The sequence below is a fragment of the Convolutriloba macropyga genome, chromosome 3, assembly GCF_964194025.1.
Source record: "Convolutriloba macropyga chromosome 3, txConMacr16.3, whole genome shotgun sequence".
In the NCBI taxonomy this organism is placed as follows: domain Eukaryota; kingdom Metazoa; phylum Xenacoelomorpha; order Acoela; family Convolutidae; genus Convolutriloba; species Convolutriloba macropyga.
The window spans coordinates 36902688-36918204 of NC_134470.1; the positions used below are offsets into that span (position 1 = coordinate 36902688).

The 15517-nt window shown below is 36.0% G+C and overlaps 1 protein-coding gene across 1 annotated transcript; it reads right to left on the reverse strand.

Moving 5' to 3' along the window:
- Positions 1-985: 985 nt before the first annotated feature.
- On the reverse strand, positions 986-13219 carry LOC142337046 (transmembrane ascorbate-dependent reductase CYB561-like). The gene is made up of 3 exons (XM_075386100.1): positions 12408-13219; positions 3155-3364; positions 986-1673 (listed from the first exon to the last, which is right to left on the reverse strand). Exons 1-3 carry the CDS (start codon positions 12660-12662, stop codon positions 1371-1373), a joined length of 768 nt encoding a protein of 255 aa, XP_075242215.1. The 5' UTR covers positions 12663-13219; the 3' UTR covers positions 986-1370.
- Positions 13220-15517: the final 2298 nt, after the last annotated feature.

A 15517-nucleotide genomic window follows, 5' to 3' on the forward strand; every position in this document is an offset into this window, starting at 1 on the left:
GTGAAATTGTGTTCGATCAAATTGTTGACTCAATTAAATGCGTACTACAATATTCCTTGAAAAAGAATTACAGTTATCATTATTGGATTAATTTGAAAGAAAGCGATATACGGTCAGAAAAGCAAACGCACACAAACTAGTTTTCACGACAGATTTGAAACCGTTTAACAAACTGGGCGGTACAGAACTCATTTTTGATTTTGGGAAGTGAGAAGCCGTTGCAATGGCGTCATCTAGTGTCTGCACGCTCTGTTCAGCGCACTATCTACAATTTGGATAGTCTGAACAGAGCCCAGTGCAGGGTTTCGATAGTCTCGTCATAGCGTGGTCTGGAGTCTGGATAGTTTCATTGTATGATCTGGATTGTCTGAACAGAGCCCTCTCCAAAGTTTGTACGGTCTGATGACAAACAGATCAAGAGTCTGGAAAGTCACAGTTGGGCGGGAGTTTTGTGCTGTTTATCCCTATGGTTTGTTTGGCATCTGATTCGAGTAAAGCTACTTTCAATTTACCTCTCCACAGAGATTATAAAATTTCCAATGAATGAATTAGCCAGACCAAAAAAAAATAGTTATATGGAATATGGTGACAAAATTTCTAACCATATTCCATAATTAGGCAAGTGTGCCTGCCTTAATGCATATCGTTGTTTTAAAATGCGGAATTTGAGGGACAAACTTCAACACCAAACAATTCTTTCGTAACCATATTTTACATTTTATGCCAATTTTATATGTTTTAAGACACATTTTGAAAAGGATCAGTCATCCATTTCCAGAAAAGGATTAGTCAAATGGAGCGAATTGTCCGTCCCAATTTGGTAGGGACGCTAGTTTGTAATGGACGGCAGCTTTGCAGACCGACCAAGCAGAAAAAAGTTAGGCATTGTCAGACAGAAAACAGGATCTATGCTCTGTCCAGACCATGAGTTCGAGTTGTTCTAGGTTGTTCCATTTTCGTGGCCCGTATCTTGCTGTTTTGACAGTCACAGAACTTATCATCAATTAACTGACTTTTAGTTTAAATATACAAAATTGTCAATTCATATAAACTTAAACAGTCCAAGTAAAAACACTTTTTACAATTGATTCATATTCATAACATGTTTCTTTAATATTCGTGATCAAACTTTATTCGCGCTATTGATTTGACGAATCATTACAGAACTGAAACAAAAATTTTTGCTATATGAATAACTAGAAATATTTTAGTATAAAAAGTTTTCTGGCGCAACTATTGTCATCTTTTTAGAGATCAACATTTTATAATGTTACTTCTAAGAGGAAAAGATTCCAATTTTTTAACATGCTTTGCGCATAAACCGGTGTTTCAGGTCAGTTTAGAATCTCATTTTCTACGTGCGAATGTCTTCAGAACTGGTGTTCAGCATGCTTCTGATGGACCTCTTCAGAAGTAGGCTCAGTTTTTCTCTGGAACCCGTTGTTAGTGACTACAATCATCACCATCAGCACAAAGAAGCCCGAAAACATTGTGAACAGGTTCAGAACATCCCCCCAGGTAGGGTAGTCAGAGTACTGCTCTCCGGTAATACGTCCGATGAATCCAGTCATCTGGGCTAGACCAGTTAGCACTGTCATCATAGCCATCAGGAAAGCGGCAGATCCCAGGAATCGGTGCACCGGCATCAAAGACCTCTTGATGTCATCAGAAAGCTGCGAGTAAACAACAAACATTTTCACATTGTTGTGCTAATTTTAGGGCAATGGCAGGCAAATTTGAGTAATTGCAAAATTGGTTAATTTTAAAGCTGATTTCATTTTGGCACGCATAACGGCGCATAACTTTAGAAGACCGGCCAAAGCAATTTTTACGGCCCAAATACTGGGCCCAATTTTTTAAAACTTTTAGTTTAGTTCAGTAACTCACTTGCGGGCATCAGACAGGCATTACTAAAATGTTTTGAAAAGTAATGGCTTTGATGGGGTTAACACCCTGCCATACTCGTACTTTAAAGAAAGAAAACGGATCGAAACGGATAGCAGTGCTTAATTGAACAGTTGTACTACAAATCCATGTAATAATTGATAGTTGCAGGCGAAGCCTTCAACCAAGAGTCTATTCGGTTTGTCTCAGTGCCGTTTAAACAGAATGGGAGCCCAACTGTTCCTTCCAGAGAAAGGGAAACAGATCTAATATAAGCATGAATCTTTTCCATTTGTGACCCCTGACAATGTCGATGCCTCTTGGGGGGGTCGGTTGGTGCTCGGTTGGGGGGCGTCGGCTTGCCTTCTTTCTAATCTTTCTAGTCTGTTCTTTGATATTTCTCAAAAAACCTTAGTCCTCAAAATTACCTTAATTCCATTGTTGCCACGTGCCCTTTTTGGTTTCAAATTCTTGTGTTCTGAATCAATATCTTTTAGTTTACAACGATTTTGACAATTTTGCGGTAAATGTTTAGCGCCAATGAAAGAAGATTTTCGATGTCGATAACACCCCCCCCCCCCCCGCTTAGTGGCTGAATATTATTATTTGCACCCCCCCCCCGATGCACGTGACATATTGTTACATATTGGTTTAGTGTGTAATGGCTCGTGCTTTGTAACTGGGGGCGCATAACGTACTGGGGCGGCACAAGCAGAAAAGATCCGAAAGCATTAATGTGAAGTTGAAACAAGCACGTGCAAGTTTTAATACCAGATCCGTGCTATAGCGGATTTTAGCATGCCAGATTTTCGTACATACCATACAGTGACAGGTTTTAAAATTGTCGGCATTTTAAAACTCGCCAAATGCGTGTTTCAAGCAAATTTACGTGACTCTGCAAAAGACACATCGAAATTCTGACCTATGTATCGAAACACTCACCGAGTTTTCGATTATGGCTGATTTCCTTAGAGACCTCCACAAAGTTCCCGGACTGAACGTCAAGTCTTAATCCGCACTGATTCAGTGAAATTGCAAGTCTCGGATCAGTACTGTATCAGTATGTCACTTTTCAAATTGGCACGTCTTAAACCAAGTCATAAGTCCTGGCAAGTGTTGACATGTCTTCACAAGTCTTAAGAATTCAGATAAGACGTGATCAGTACTGATTTGTCAATTCGAGACGTGTATTTCACTGGAGAAGTACTGATCAAGACTTGAAATTCGTTCCGTGTTACGTAACCTAAACTTCTTTTAAAAAAGAACTCACTACAGGAATGAGGAAGGCGATGATTCCGAAGAAGTACTGTGCGAAGAATACAGCGATTGTGGAGACCCCATACCAGCTGTGGAAACTGTACATGTCGCTGAAGTCTCTCACGTTGTTCCTCCTCACCACTGCATACAGTCCAAGACAGATGAAGAGAATGGACAGAGTGTGAAGTGCACCGTGCACAATCTTGATCACTATTTTGGGCAACTGAGAAAGAAAACTATTCATTAGTTTATTAAGGAAACTCCGTAACTTTGCAGAAATCTCTGTGGAACACCGCCACCCCCATTCCCCCGGTGAACATTTTTTTCCTCATTCAAATGAGTGAACAAAATGATGAGTATTTTTCATTCATATAACATGCCTTAATATACACAAGAAATTATAAATCAGATCGAACTACAAGTCCTGTACAAAAAACGTCAGTAGTTGTAATCCTGGTTCAAAAATATGATGGAACAAGGCTAATCAGCTGAAAATCATCAGTTCAAAACAGATTGGTCTCATATATAACAATGCAGATGTTGCACCTTGATCATCATAGGCAAATTTGGTCAACAAAAACAAAAGAGCAACGCAGCAAAAAGTCGGTTCTTCTTTCGTTCTTTCTTACGCTGTAGAAAACAAACCATTATTACGTCAATTTCAACTTATCTCTTATAACACGTAGGACAAGAAAAACTTCAAGTTGAATGTTTAGAAACTGACAAAAAGAACTGTGCTTGAAGCGTTTTACATCAGAACGTGAATCCTTCTCCCATACAAAAAAGTTGCATTATATCTCAGTTACAGCAAAAAACTATGAATTTTGAGTAATTTTATTTAATGGACATTGGACAATCTTCAAGTAATATTGCAAACGACACATCAGGTATGAGTGGTGATACAAATCTGCCAAAAAAATCTCTTAATGAACTATCAAAGATTGTTGTTGGTCTGGTCGAAAGAAATAAAAATCAGGGACTAAAAATTCAAGAGTTGGAAAAAAAGCGGCAAGAGATGAACGATCGCTTGAGAGCACAAGAACGTTATACTAGCAAAGACTGTGTGATCATTTGTAATCCAACATTCGATTCAAAAGATCAAAGGAATGAGCTTAAAAATACTTTATTTTTTTTGAAGAATATCTTGGAATCAAACTGCGGGAGGAACGATTAAAAGCCTTCCATATTCCTCCTGGCACGGGGTCACTTGTTTGCCCTGACTCAGTAATATGCAAGTTCGTGTATTTTGACGAAAAAGATCGAGTATTTGGGGCCAAAAGGAAATTGAAAAAGCTGAAGAATCCACTGAACAATTTGAACATGTATATCAACGAGAGGCTACCAAAGCATGAAGAGCAGATCAACAGTGAAGCTAAAAGATGGGCATGATTACACCCACTAAAAACTGTGCAGCATCCGTTATGGTCCGGATTTCTCAAAACGAAACTTCGTTCCAACCCGTTAACTATGTCAACGACCTCAATAAAGTCAAAAATGTCGTGTTGAGAGACTCGACCAGAGAAAAACCAAAGTTTGGCACCAATTATTATCGAACGTTAACATCAAACGAACAAGAAAAATATTCTCTTGAAATGAAAAAACAGAGGAAATACAAAACTGGAAAAAATTTGCCACATTTCTAAAATTCAATAATTTTTGTTTAAATTAATTTGAAAAATCGAATCCGTAGCTTTGATTGCTATCCAGTACCAGTACTTCACTTTATTGTAGAAAAGTGAATCATGCATAATTTAAATGTGACATTTGGTGCCTTCCGGTAGCTACTAGCTGCAATAAACGCAGCGTGTCTTTTTTCGGCTAGGGTTTTTTTCTTTTTTTATAACTGAGGTTCTTTTTATTAAATTTTAGAATCCCCTAGAATGTTCCGCCTTAGTGCTCGCGATATCCGCAGCCTAAAGTAGGACATAATTTTTAAACAGTGAATAGAACATCAGGAGGAACAAAAGTCTTGCAATATACGCAGATTAGTTGTTTACAATTCGAGATTCATTTCCAGTCGTTTGGAATTTGTAATATTCGCAAAGAACGAATAAAACTGATAATGAATCCTCGGGAAAACCAGAAAAGTTTATCAAAATACCGACTGGAGACATGTTTATTGTGATATTAGCGGAAAACGTGTCAACTAGTCGGTGTTCTTTCATTTTGATTTGATAACCGTGTAAAAACAAGAATGCACAGGGTGTTTCATTTTACAATAAACGATTGGTAAAAGTGTTCTAATTCAGTAAAGAGCTAGCAATAACTTAAACGATGAAAAATACTTTTTTTTTGCAGAACATCAGATCAATCTATAAAAATTAAAATCATTTCGAGATTTTTTTTGCCGCAACAAGAAACACAGCCATTGGCTATAATCCCAGCCGAAACATGGCTCAAAAATGACAGCAACATCAAGGGTTTATTGCTTAGTAGTTACCAGCTGCTTGATACAAGCCAACGGCAAATAGGAAAAGGAGGAGGAGTTCAATCTTTTTGAGGGAAGGCGTGGTCAAAGCAGTTCTGCAGAAAATTTTAAGTAGGAACTGTCAATTGCTAACAATCAAAATTGAACGCAAAAACTACGAAAACGATCTCGTTTTGACTGTTATATACCTGAACCCTAATACAAGTTTATCAAAGTTGTCAAAAATTCTCGAGGAATATCTTGAAAAAATAACACTCAAGCCAAAACAGATGCATCTAATGTGTGGAGAAATATTGATCACTCAAAAACATATGCAAAATTTTCAACTTTAGAAAATGTTCTCGAAGGGTATGATCTCAACAACATGTCTCTGACAAGATTCACCAGGGAGACCATTAATTCTCAAACAAGAATTGATATAGTATATTGCTCACAGGAAGTGAAAGTTGAAGTACTAAAATCTACAATGATTGATCACTACACTGTTCAAACTGAACTAGATGAGCAAACGAAAGAAACAGGTTTAAAAATGCAACAGTGCTACAGACATTGGGCTATTCCAGAAAACATTTCTGTGTTAGAAAAGCTAGTTTTCAATCTGAAACACAAATTACCAGGTTTCCAAGCTAATTTTTGTCTCTTGGACTGCGGCTTATCATTTAAAAAACTTCAACAAACTATTATCGATGAAATAAAATATTATGTGCCAGAGAAGAAATCAAAGGCCCTCAGACATAAGTCATGGATTGATAACTCAATCAAAAACCTTGCAGCAAAGAAGCAAAAAATTTATCACAGATACATGCAAGAGAAAACAAATGATAATAAAAAGAGATTGAATAAAATTAGGAAATTGCTACAGAAAAAAGTGCTCGAAAAAAGGAGAAAATTTTATCAAACTTTTTTAGTAAGGAACGTCAAGCGTACTGCCAAAGCATTCTTCAATACTATCGATAGCTTAGGGGGAGACTCACAATTAAAACAACAAGCAATTTTAACGCAGGAAGAAACTGAAAATTTCAACAAATTTTCCACCACCTTCGGAAAAACGTTTGCCGATAAACTGGTTTCAGACGGAAAAAAACAACACAAAAACAGAAGCGTCAATAGCATGTTTCTACACAAAATTAGCGAAAAAGAGCTATCCGCGGCAATCAGAAACCGGAAAAATAAATACAGCTCAGATTTTGATGGACTCAACAGTTTTATACTCAAGAAAATACAGTTTGCTATTGTCCGGACTCTTACCTATTTGGTCAACATATGTTTTGAAATCGGCGTTTTCCCGAACTGCTTAAAGAAAGCCCTAATTATTCCACTGTATGAAAAAGGAGCTCCTAAAAAGGAGACCCAAAAATCAATTTGGGTTTAGGCCAAAAAAGTGCACTGTTGAAGCCTTGGTATCTTTTATTGAGAGCATTAGGCAAGATTGGGAGGATAGTATTACGGAAACTAAAGCTGTGTTCATCGATCTCAAACAAAAATTTGATACAGTTAAACACAGTATTTTTTTGGACAAACTAAACAACTTGGGATTGAGGGGTCACATGCAAAGTTTTTTGAAATCTTATCTGAGAAAAAAAGCAGAGAATGTGTAAATTCAGGAATTGTATACTCCAATTTTGCAGAAGTCAATTATGGGGTACCACAAGGGTCAGTACTTGGGCCACTTCTTTTCTTGTGTATATAAACGAAATTGATGATTACTGTAGTCAGAACTGTTTGACCTTATACGCTGACGATACGGTTGTTAAACAAAAAGGGGACTCAACAACTGAAGTTTTCAGCCAATCTTTGAACCTGGTTAGTGATTACCTCATAAAAAACAAACTGACTATGAACTACTAAAGAACGTTTTTTATGAACATGAAAGCCAGACAGAAAAATTCTTAGCAACAAATAAAGATGAAAGAGATAAACCTAACACAGAGATCATCACTGAAATATTTAGGTATAGAATTGGATGACAATCTGAATTTCGGCGATCATATTAAAAACCTTTGCTCAAAATTGAACAAATTCTCAGGATTTTTTACCGGCTCAGATCGATTTTAACTGTTGAACAACTGTTATGAACATACAAAGTTTATGTCCAGCCTGTTGTGAGCTATGGCATGCTAGTCTACGGAACAAGTAACAAAACATTATTTTTGCCACTCGAGTCGAAAATAAAACAAATTACACGAATTATTTTTAATTAACCTAAATCAACCTCCGCTGGCCTGGAATGCGAATTAAATCACACTTATTCGATTAGAGAAATTTTGAGAGCACAATGCCATATTGATTGTCTCAAAAACGTAGTTACTAGAAAAGAAATTGAAACACTGCAAGCAAAAGAAATCCCATCAAAGCAGCTTAAAACTGCAAACAAAAACAGCGGCCTAAGTCCTAAAAGACTAGGAATAAGAATACGAAAGTTGCTTAACTTCGTTTTAAAATTTTATCCTAATTTTGTTTTGGAAGTGCAACATCTAAGAGCAAGAGAACTTAAGCAATTCTTATCTAGTTTCAGGGACAATTTTTTGTAGACAACTTAGAACTTTTTTGCTTTGTTTTATTAACAAAAACTCCATAGATCTCACAAAATTCAGTATAGGGTTTTGAGGTTTCCCCCTATTTTCTCTTAACATGATACGCCACGCATTCACACCTTGATCATAGTAATGGTGCTGGTCATCGCTAGACTGGGAACTTTTGGACCTATTGATGACCTGTCGAGTAGATTTGCTATTTTGGTACATAATTTATACCATATGTGTTGCAAACAAGTGTACATCCTACTCGAGAACAATTATTATTATTATATTTTTTATAGAAGTAACGCTTCGATTTTCCTTTTTTTGTGTTTAATAAATCTAAAATGGTCAAAAAATTTGATTAGGGCCGTTCATATTTTGATTATCAAACCAGGATTACTACAAAATTCTCATTATTTGTCAATGAAGACGTTGAGCATCATCTTTTTTTTGGGTAAGTGAAATCCAAGAGTGATCACTTAACGAAATTAAGACAGTGAAAGTTTAGGCACACCTCTGTTTTGTTACATAAGTGAACGCATGACTATGAGAAATAAATGTGCAGATTCGCAAAATTCGATCAAAAATGCCAACATATAGACCTCAATGAAAAAAAAATTGCTTCAGATTTGATCCAATTATCGACCTAGCTTTTAGAGTTTGAGCATAATAAGGTTGTATCATCCGCGGCAATACGTGTTGGCATTTATGTAATTAATGAAAAATGGAGGTCCCAAGACAGTTGCGGCACTCCCTATCCAATGTTAAACCAATCGGATTTGTTATCGTCTATCACGACCATCTGTTGCCATTCAATTACAATATTGAAATATTATTAGAAATTATTGAACCAAATCTGGCGCATTCTAATGGAACTCAATTTCAGATAACTTTTCTAATAAAATGTTTCAATATAGAAACAAAGGCTTTGTATACATGGAAAAGATGCGGGGCATTTTATAGTCTTTGTCCTTTTCTGTGCAAATAAATTCAGTTGATTCAGTTGTGTAGAGAAGCGCGTCAGATGTTGAGAAACGAGTGCGAAAACCAAATTGGCTATTGAACAAAATTTTGTTTTTACTTATACACGTGTTTAATCGCTGCGCAGTATAATTTTCAAATTTTCAAATCGGTCTGTAGTTAGATCGCTCTGAAAGGATCGTCTCCATGTAAAGAGGAATCACGTTTCCGTTTTTTAAACGATTTTGGAAAAACGAGGACATGCTATAGCTGAGGCCAAATGTTAAATGACGCAACAATAAATGAAGTAGAGTCTTTGAGTGCCCAGGCTGGAATGCGGGAGGGACCCACCGCTTTGTTTGTTTGTTTTGGGATTATTTTCAGTGTGAATCACACATGCATTATGAATAACAGAAGCTGCTTTTATTGGAACATTTTTTAGAAACTCAAATTAATTGCTTCATTTACAAGACACCTGTTAACATCAGTATAAAAATTCTTTAAAAAGTCGCATCACGGTCATTGATGTCGTAGTCTATCTCATACGACATCAATTTAGCTAGTTCTCTTATTTGCCCCCACTCAAGAAAAACGCTTGCAAAATTTTCGTGAGTAAAACAAGGCTGACAACCACAAAGTCAATTATGTAGATTGAGGCTCCATTTTAGTACTGTGTGCGTATATATCAAATATATACTTTTCAAAACTTTGCAGGTCAATTTTGATAAATAGCCATATTTCTTAAAACTTTCAGAACAGAACACCTCTTTTAGTACATGAAAACTTTCATATTGTTTTCCATTTAAAAAAGGAGCTTTTCTTGTCCAACAATTTGGTATCATTAATGACTAGCTGAAAGACGGAAGCTAGTATATCTATATGTAGTTATCGAATTTTTCCAATCACAATTGAAATTAACCGATGACGGTGATTGTTTCTTGTCTCGCCTGAATGGTTCAGGTATCGACCATCACATCAAAATTTTGAACAAAACTTTTCTTGAACTTCTTTCTTACAAAACAAGCTGAAAAATTGAGCCGATACCTGAATATAATAAGGGGCGGCTCGCATATGTTGGTAATTAAAAAAGGATACTTTTATCGAGAAAAAATTTATGTGTCATTCTTGTCTTCGGCTATTTAAACTATTAGGAGCATCAAGGAGACGCCAATCAAATATAAACTAAGCTAGTCTCAGTGAACGTAAACCTCAGAAATGGTTCCTCTTCCTCCCCCGTTCGCAAATTTCCTTTTTTTAATTCGCCTATTAACCAACTGAAGCATGCCTTTGCTGTGACTGAGACAGTAGCTTGTGCAGCCTAATAAGAGACGCACTACAAAAGGGGTGGATACAGTCGCGTAATGTGCTCAAAACTTACCGGAATTGCCCTAGTGACCCTGAAGATCATCATTGAGTTCCCAAACAGGAAGATCATCCCCACAAACATGAAAGTGGGGTGGTACGCGAACAGAAGTGAGTCATTTTTGTCGAAGGAGTACCCCCCGTAGTACTCTTTGAGCCAGTTTAGGCACACCTCTGTTTTGTTACATAAGTGAACGCATGACTATGAGAAATAAATGTGCAGATTCGCAAAATTCGATCAAAAATGCCAACATATAGACCTCAATGAAAAAAAAATTGCTTCAGATTTGATCCAATTATCGACCTAGCTTTTAGAGTTTGAGCATAATAAGGTTGTATCATCCGCGGCAATACGTGTTGGCATTTATGTAATTAATGAAAAATGGAGGTCCCAAGACAGTTGCGGCACTCCCTATCCAATGTTAAACCAATCGGATTTGTTATCGTCTATCACGACCATCTGTTGCCATTCAATTACAATATTGAAATATTATTAGAAATTATTGAACCAAATCTGGCGCATTCTAATGGAACTCAATTTCAGATAACTTTTCTAATAAAATGTTTCAATATAGAAACAAAGGCTTTGTATACATGGAAAAGATGCGGGGCATTTTATAGTCTTTGTCCTTTTCTGTGCAAATAAATTCAGTTGATTCAGTTGTGTAGAGAAGCGCGTCAGATGTTGAGAAACGAGTGCGAAAACCAAATTGGCTATTGAACAAAATTTTGTTTTTACTTATACACGTGTTTAATCGCTGCGCAGTATAATTTTCAAATTTTCAAATCGGTCTGTAGTTAGATCGCTCTGAAAGGATCGTCTCCATGTAAAGAGGAATCACGTTTCCGTTTTTTAAACGATTTTGGAAAAACGAGGACATGCTATAGCTGAGGCCAAATGTTAAATGACGCAACAATAAATGAAGTAGAGTCTTTGAGTGCCCAGGCTTGAATGTGGGAGGGACCCACCGCTTTGTTTGTTTGTTTTGGGATTATTTTCAGTTTGAATCACACATGCATTATGAATAACTGAAGCTGCTTTTATTGGAACATTTTTTAGAAACTCAAATTAATTGCTTCATTTAACAAGACATCTCTTAACATCAGTATAAAAATTCTTTAAAAAGTCGCATCACGGTCATTGATGTCGTAGTCTATCTCATACGACATCAATTTAGCTAGTTCTCTTATTTGCCCCCACTCAAGAAAAACGCTTGCAAAATTTTCGTGAGTAAAACAAGGCTGACAACCACAAAGTCAATTATGTAGATTGAGGCTCCATTTTAGTACTGTGTGCGTATATATCAAATATATACTTTTCAAAACTTTGCAGGTCAATTTTGATAAATAGCCATATTTCTTAAAACTTTCAGAACAGAACACCTCTTTTAGTACATGAAAACTTTCATATTGTTTTCCATTTAAAAAAGGAGCTTTTCTTGTCCAACAATTTGGTATCATTAATGACTAGCTGAAAGACGGAAGCTAGTATATCTATATGTAGTTATCGAATTTTTCCAATCACAATTGAAATTAACCGATGACGGTGATTGTTTCTTGTCTCGCCTGAATGGTTCAGGTATCGACCATCACATCAAAATTTTGAACAAAACTTTTCTTGAACTTCTTTCTTACAAAACAAGCTGAAAAATTGAGCCGATACCTGAATATAATAAGGGGCGGCTCGCATATGTTGGTAATTAAAAAAGGATACTTTTATCGAGAAAAAATTTATGTGTCATTCTTGTCTTCGGCTATTTAAACTATTAGGAGCATCAAGGAGACGCCAATCAAATATAAACTAAGCTAGTCTCAGTGAACGTAAACCTCAGAAATGGTTCCTCTTCCTCCCCCGTTCGCAAATTTCCTTTTTTTAATTCGCCTATTAACCAACTGAAGCATGCCTTTGCTGTGACTGAGACAGTAGCTTGTGCAGCCTAATAAGAGACGCACTACAAAAGGGGTGGATACAGTCGCGTAATGTGCTCAAAACTTACCGGAATTGCCCTAGTGACCCTGAAGATCATCATTGAGTTCCCAAACAGGAAGATCATCCCCACAAACATGAAAGTGGGGTGGTACGCGAACAGAAGTGAGTCATTTTTGTCGAAGGAGTACCCCCCGTAGTACTCTTTGAGCCAGTGGACCAAAAGTGCTAGAGCTGTAATCCCAAAGATTTCCGCAAGAACCAACAGAGCCAACAATAAAATATTGTTCTCCCTCAATTTTTCAGCCATAGTTGGATTCGCCATTATTAACTAACTCAACTTCTATTTATGACCTAATTAAATAATTGTATCTCTTTGGCAAGCAAATAATTAATTTGTGCGAATTAAGCATATATTTATGCACACTGACGCCAATTTGGTGAGCTTACTTTTTAAAATTTTCAATCAAAGCGCAAAAATGTAATGTTTGTTTGTCAGAGACGTTTTGAACTTTTCTTCTGGATTTATTGCTTAATTAAGGCGTCACATTTGGCGTGGATTAACTTTACAGCTTCACCATACAAACAAGAATGCGAGTCAGATCGTTCACCTGTTATTTTTAATGGTCGATTGATAATTGTACTACAAAATAGATAACTTTTTCAAATGGGCTCGTTTAGTCACAAAATGTAATCAAGTTTTTAAAGTTTAAATTAAACGTGCTGCTAAAGAAACGTTGATGCACTACATAACCCATTGAAACTCGTTTTTTGTGCTCTCCAAGACACAGTCAAGTCACATTGGAATAATAGTCGCGCACGCTTAAGCTGTTTTGATTATAAATCACCAAATCACAATTTGAACTGAAAAGTTTTATGAACTCTTCTTTTTTATAAAACAGACCTGGCAGTAATTGAATTCAGTTGTTTGTGTGTGTGAATTCAGAATGACAGTTTACATGATATCTTGAGGGCAAATTGGAATTCAAAGCTTTTGTAATGACACAAATTGTACTCTAAATAGCTCACAGCTGGATATATTTTTGCTATTGAAATTAAACGAAAAATGCAACCAGCTACAAGGCGTCATCTCGTACTTTCATGCTAACAAAACCATTGATAAGAACCCATCAGATTTAATTACAAGCGCGCCTGACTGATGGAAATTTTGTAATTTTGCACCTGTGGTCGGCTCAAAAATAAATTGCCTCAGAAATCCAATTCAGTGCTGGTGTTCAATAGTTTGATGTGATAAACACAGCAGAAGCAACAGTAGCAATAGCAAGGATACGAAACAAAAGCTGAGTCATTTTTCAAGAACTGACCAGCAGACGGATGAATCTATATTGAATCCGAAATGGACTGTTAAAGGTTGTTTAAAATGAAATCAAGATACATTCTTGCTAAAATTTCTAAAATTACTAAAATTACAGACTTCGGTAGAAAATTCAGTTAACAGATGTCGGTGATGTTTCATATTTTGAAAAAAAATACGAAAAATATGAAAGATATAGAAAAGTATTGATGAAAAAGACGTAGAAACCGTTTTTTTCAATGCTGAGCTGGAAACTAAGAATCAAACTTGATAACTACAAAGTTATAAAGACTCTGAGGAATTCAAAAAACTTTTCAGAATTTCATGGAAAAATGTCAAAAATTGCAGTTTTTTTCAAATTTTTGATGGGATGGAATGTAATCAATGAGGGATCAGAACAATAAATTACAGCGTCACACAACTGGATTCAATGCTCTTATTTGTTTTGAGATTCAGAAATCGAAATTTGCCAACAAAGTTTACTTTTTGAAATCCTGGCACGCAAACGTGGTTGATCAACAGTTTAACGGAGAGAAAAATTTAAAATATTTTTAAAAAGCAGTTGACAGAAAGACCTCTGGCCATGAAAGCGCAGATGTCAAACATTTTCACGTTTAGCTGTTTTCAGACAGACGCATCAATCAAACCCACTAGATTTCCGCTCATGACAAATGAGGACATAAAAGAAAGGTCTAATATAGAGTAATTCCGCACACATTTCTATATAGAAAATAGCTGGAGCAGTTGACGCTGGTGGCCATAGTGTTTAAAGAAACAAAGAAAAACACTGATTTATCTGAGAACTTACAGTCTTATGTATAGTTTCAGGCGGTGTACTTTACTTTTTTTTTACAGAATATGAGTTAATTATTGCTTGTTTCAAACGTTCACATTCATTGTGGATAGAGATGAATTACAATAATTACAATGAGTAAACGTACCATAAACTTATTTATTTACTGTTTATTGCACTCATCAAAACTTTAATCATGACAAGTTGAAGCCACGACATGATATTTTACCAAAACTGTGATTTTGATAATTGGCAACAAACTGTTTGAGAAAAAAGACTTTTAGATTTCTTTTAAAAGTCGCGTGATTGCATGGATAGGATCAGAGCTTCGTTTGATAAATACAAATCGTCCCATGAAAACAATTTTCCATTACGCTGCAGAGGTATACCCAAATCGTCACGGGCAAATTTGCCCGATCTGCGCTTCTCTTGTTCGTTTTTCCTATGTCAAGACATTGAAAACGCAACAGTATTGCGAAACAAAAATACATTAGCCAAAACAGGCAAAGTTGAAGGGAATTGCGCAACTCATTATCGCAAAAAGTGTCCAAATTTTAAACACGATTTCCAGATACAAGCTGTGTATCTTATTTTTTGCGAGCTACGTATTACGAATCCGCTAGATTTATGTATCTCTTTCGCACGCAAGGTCAACCTATTTCGCACTGAGTGTATCAAATTTTTCCATTGAAAACATTTATAATCCGCGATTAAGCTTAATTTAATGAGCGTTCTTAATTGATAGCAATTAAGTGATTAAAAGTAGTCTACAGGTTGAAAATTTACAATATAGGGCTCAAATTTATCATAATGTTTTTATTTGATGTGAGTTGTAGGTCAAGAAATAGATTTGGCATCACCAAAAGCCCTTCTACGGGATTTTTGTAAAGAAAATTTGACATATACTTTTTTAAGAAATACCCGTTTCTTTTCAGCGTAATTGAAATTGAAAATAGCATCAACTGATACTCTTGATCGTCACCTCACTATTTCTTTATGGTTTTTCAGACTTTTATTTGTATTCAAGCATCATTGTTTTTAGATAATTTTATTAACATTGGACAAACAAATC

Bases quoted from the DNA above. Each gene is read 5' to 3' on its own strand.
- LOC142337046 (XM_075386100.1), bottom strand. From the start codon at position 12,662: ATGGCGAATCCAACTATGGCTGAAAAATTGAGGGAGAACAATATTTTA. The intron at 3,365-12,407 runs GTAAGTTTTGAG...TTTCTTTCTCAG, and splicing joins GGGTCACTAGGGCAATTCCG to TTGCCCAAAATAGTGATCAA. The intron at 1,674-3,154 runs GTGAGTTCTTTT...GTTTACTCGCAG, and splicing joins TCGCCTTCCTCATTCCTGTA to CTTTCTGATGACATCAAGAG.